Source organism: Carcharodon carcharias, chromosome 1 (genome assembly GCF_017639515.1).
Source record: "Carcharodon carcharias isolate sCarCar2 chromosome 1, sCarCar2.pri, whole genome shotgun sequence".
Classification (NCBI taxonomy): domain Eukaryota; kingdom Metazoa; phylum Chordata; class Chondrichthyes; order Lamniformes; family Lamnidae; genus Carcharodon; species Carcharodon carcharias.
This window is the reverse complement of record NC_054467.1, coordinates 169,312,585-169,316,457: the sequence shown is the minus strand read 5'-3', so window position 1 is coordinate 169,316,457 and position 3,873 is coordinate 169,312,585. Positions and strand designations below refer to the sequence as shown.

The 3,873-nt window shown below is 47.6% G+C and overlaps 1 protein-coding gene across 1 annotated transcript; it reads right to left on the bottom strand.

Moving 5' to 3' along the window:
• Positions 1-578: 578 nt before the first annotated feature.
• On the bottom strand, positions 579-965 carry LOC121275647 (late histone H2B.L4-like). Its single transcript, XM_041183156.1, has one exon. It carries the CDS (start codon positions 963-965, stop codon positions 579-581), a length of 387 nt encoding a protein of 128 aa, XP_041039090.1.
• Between the last annotated feature and the right edge of the window lie 2,908 nt (positions 966-3,873).

The window sequence follows — 3,873 nt, the reverse complement described above, 5'->3', positions numbered from 1 at the left end:
GTTTTAAGCAAGGGGTGGATGGGACAAGGCCAATTCCTTGCTTAAAACCTATTACATCTCTAACCTTTCCCAGCTCTGATTAAAGGTTATCAGCCTGAAACATTAACTGTTTCTCTCTTTACACAGATGCTACCATAACCTGCTGAGTTTTTTTTCAAGCATTTTCTATTTTTATTTCAGATTTCTAGCAGCCACATTGATTAGTTTGAACTGGAGCAGGTGGGTGAGTGCTAAGTTATTTTTGTTCACGAGCTAATGATTATAACACTGATAGCTGTTTAATTGGTAGCTGAGCAATTTTTGTGTAATTGTTGAAAATTGTGCATAATTTAGTAATTGTGTAATTTAGTCATTGTGCTGGTTGACTAACAAGATTGCTAATCATTAAATTGAAAACACTCATGGCTGAGTTTGGTTTGATTAGCTGTTTGATAGTGGAGTCTGTTGCATAATTAGGAAAAGTTAGAGTTGTAATAGGTTTTAAGCAAGGGATGGCTGGGACAAGGACAATTCCTCGCTTATTGATTCTGCTACTTCAGTGACTTTATTTTTTTTATATAATCTTCAGAATTGTCGACCTAAACGGAGTTGGTGTACTTGGTGACCGCTTTGGTGCCTTTGGAGACGGCGTGTTTGGCCAATTCCCCCGGCAGCATGAGGCGGACGGCGCTCTGGATCTCCCGGGCCGAGATGGTGCAGCGCTTGTTGTAGTGAATGAGGTGCGACGCCTTGGAGGCGATGCGCTCAAAAATGTCGATAACGAAGGAATTCATAACACTCATGGCCTTGGACGAGATTCTGGTGGAAGGGTGGACCTGGGTCAGCACCCTGTACACGTAAATGGAATAACTCTGCTTGCGAGATTTTCTCCGCTTCTTAGGCAGCTTCTTGGTGACTTTAATCAGCGACTGTTTCGACGCCTTACGGGACACACCGCCCTTCGTCGCAGCCGCCAGGTCAGGCATTGCACTCAACTTGGACCAACTTCAGTGACTTTAAGTGAACTGGAATTCAACCCTGATACAAAGTGGGCCTCAGTCTGCTGGTGAGAATTATTTCTAACTAGTTAATTCTCAAATGCATGGCCAGCCATTGGCTCCATCCTCCCTGGCAACTATCTAAGTTCTGAATGAACCAGGTCGTGCTCAAACTATTGACCGCCTCTGTGAAATTGCTCAAATCCACCCCTGCCTCAGCTCAACAGTGTTGCACCAACAACAATGAGGTAAATTACCATAGTCTGTTTTCAAGATGTCACTTGAGAAATAAGTGTCAGCCTGACACTTTTTCTCTTCTTCAAATAGTGCCATGACATCTTTTATATCCATTTGATGGAGCACAAATAGGACCAGATTTTCGTCAAGGAGACGGGTATTGGGAATTGGGAATTTTCCCAAACCCACAATCTCATCTCCATTCTGGAGGAGTCCACCCACCTATTTTTGTGTTGGGGAGGTAGGCATGAGTTGGAGACATGCCCGCTGCTTACAGGGGCAGGCCCAAGGCGGCAACAGAGACAGGCAGTTAGAGAGGCATACGAACATATGAATTAGGAGAAGGACTAGCCCACTCAGCCCCTGGAGCCAGCTTCGCCATTCAATAAGATCTTGGCTGGATCTGATTGTAACCTCAACCCCACATTCCTGCCTATCCCTGATAACCTGTTGCCCCCCTTGTTAATCAAGAATCTATCTAGCTCTGCCCTAAAAATATTCAAAGACTTTGCTTCGACTGCCTTTTGAGGAAGAGAGTTCCAAAGACTCACAAATCTCTGAGAGAAAAGAATTCTCCTCATCTCTGTCTTAAATGAATGACCCCTTATTTTTAAACAATGACCCCTAGTTCTAGATTCTCCCACAAGAGGAAAAATCCTTTCCACATCCACCTGTCAAGACCCCTCAGGATCTTAAAGGTTTCAATCAAGTTGCCTCTTACTCTGATATAAAAACAAAAAAACTGCGGATGCTGGAAATCCAAAACAAAAACAGAATTACCTGGAAAAACTCAGCAGGTCTGGCAGCATCGGCGGAGAAGAAAAGAGTTGACGTTTCGAGTCCTCATGACCCTTCGACAGAACTTGAGTTCGAGTCCAGGAAAGAGCTGAAATATAAGCTGGTTTAAGGTGTGTGTGTGGGGGGCGGAGAGATAGAGAGACAGAGAGGTGGAGGGGGTTGGTGTGGTTGTAGCGACAAACAAGCAGTGATAGAAGCAGATCATCAAAAGATGTCAACAACAATAGTACAATAGAACGCATAGGTGTTAAAGTTAAAGTTGGTGATATTATCTAAACGAATGTGCTAATTAAGAATGGATGGTAGGGCACTCAAGGTATAGCTCTAGTGGGTTTTTTTTTATTTTATATAATGGAAATAGGTGGGAAAAGGAAAATCTTTATAATTTATTGGGAAAAAAAAAAGAAGGGGGAAACAGAAAGGGGGTGGGGATGGGGGAGGGGACTCACGACCTAAAGTTGTTGAATTCAATATTCAGTCCGGAAGGCTGTAAAGTCCCTAGTCGGAAGATGAGGTGTTGTTCCTCCAGTTTGCGTTGGGCTTCACTGGAACAATGCAGCAAGCCAAGGACAGACATGTGGGCAAGAGAGCAGGGTGGAGTGTTAAAATGGCAAGCGACAGGGAGGTTTGGGTCATTCTTGCGGACAGACCGCAGGTGTTCTGCAAAGCGGTCGCCCAGTTTACGTTTGGTCTCTCCAATGTAGAGGAGACCACATTGGGAGCAACGAATGCAGTAGACTAAGTTGGGGGAAATGCAAGTGAAATGCTGCTTCACTTGAAAGGAGTGTTTGGGTCCTTGGACGGTGAGGAGAGAGGAAGTGAAGGGGCAGGTGTTGCATCTTTTGCGTGGGCAAGGGGTTGTGCCATAGGAGGGGGTTGAGGAGTAGGGGGTGATGGAGGAGTGGACCAGGGTGTCCCGGAGGGAGCGATCCCTACGGAATGCCGATAAGGGGGGTGAAGGGAAGATGTGTTTGGTAGTGGCATCATGCTGGAGTTGGCGGAAATGGCGGAGGATGATCCTTTGAATGCGGAGGCTGGTGGGGTGATAAGTGAGGACAAGGGGGACCCTATCATGTTTCTGGGAGGGAGGAGAAGGAGTGAGGGCGGATGCGCGGGAGATGGGCCGGACACGGTTGAGGGCCCTGTCTTCCTTAACCGAGGTTTTCCACCCACGGTCGTTGACAGGGCCCTCAACCGTGTCCGGCCCATCTCCCGCGCATCCGCCCTCACTCCTTCTCCTCCCTCCCAGAAACATGATAGGGTCCCCCTTGTCCTCACTTATCACCCCACCAGCCTCCGCATTCAAAGGATCATCCTCCGCCATTTCCGCCAACTCCAGCATGATGCCACTACCAAACACATCTTCCCTTCACCCCCCTTATCGGCATTCCGTAGGGATCGCTCCCTCCGGGACACCCTGGTCCACTCCTCCATCACCCCCTACTCCTCAACCCCCTCCTATGGCACAACCCCTTGCCCACGCAAAAGATGCAACACCTGCCCCTTCACTTCCTCTCTCCTCACCGTCCACGGACCCAAACACTCCTTTCAAGTGAAGCAGCATTTCACTTGCATTTCCCCCAACTTAGTCTACTGCATTCGTTGCTTCCAATGTGGTCTCCTCTACATTGGAGAGACCAAACGTAAACTGGGCGACCGCTTTGCAGAACACCTGCGGTCTGTCCGCAAGAATGACCCAAACCTCCCTGTCGCTTGCCATTTTAACACTCCACCCTGCTCTCTTGCCCACATGTCTGTCCTTGGCTTGCTGCATTGTTCCAGTGAAGCCCAACGCAAACTGGAGGAACAACACCTCATCTTCCGACTAGGGACTTTACAGCCTTCCGGACTGAATATTGAA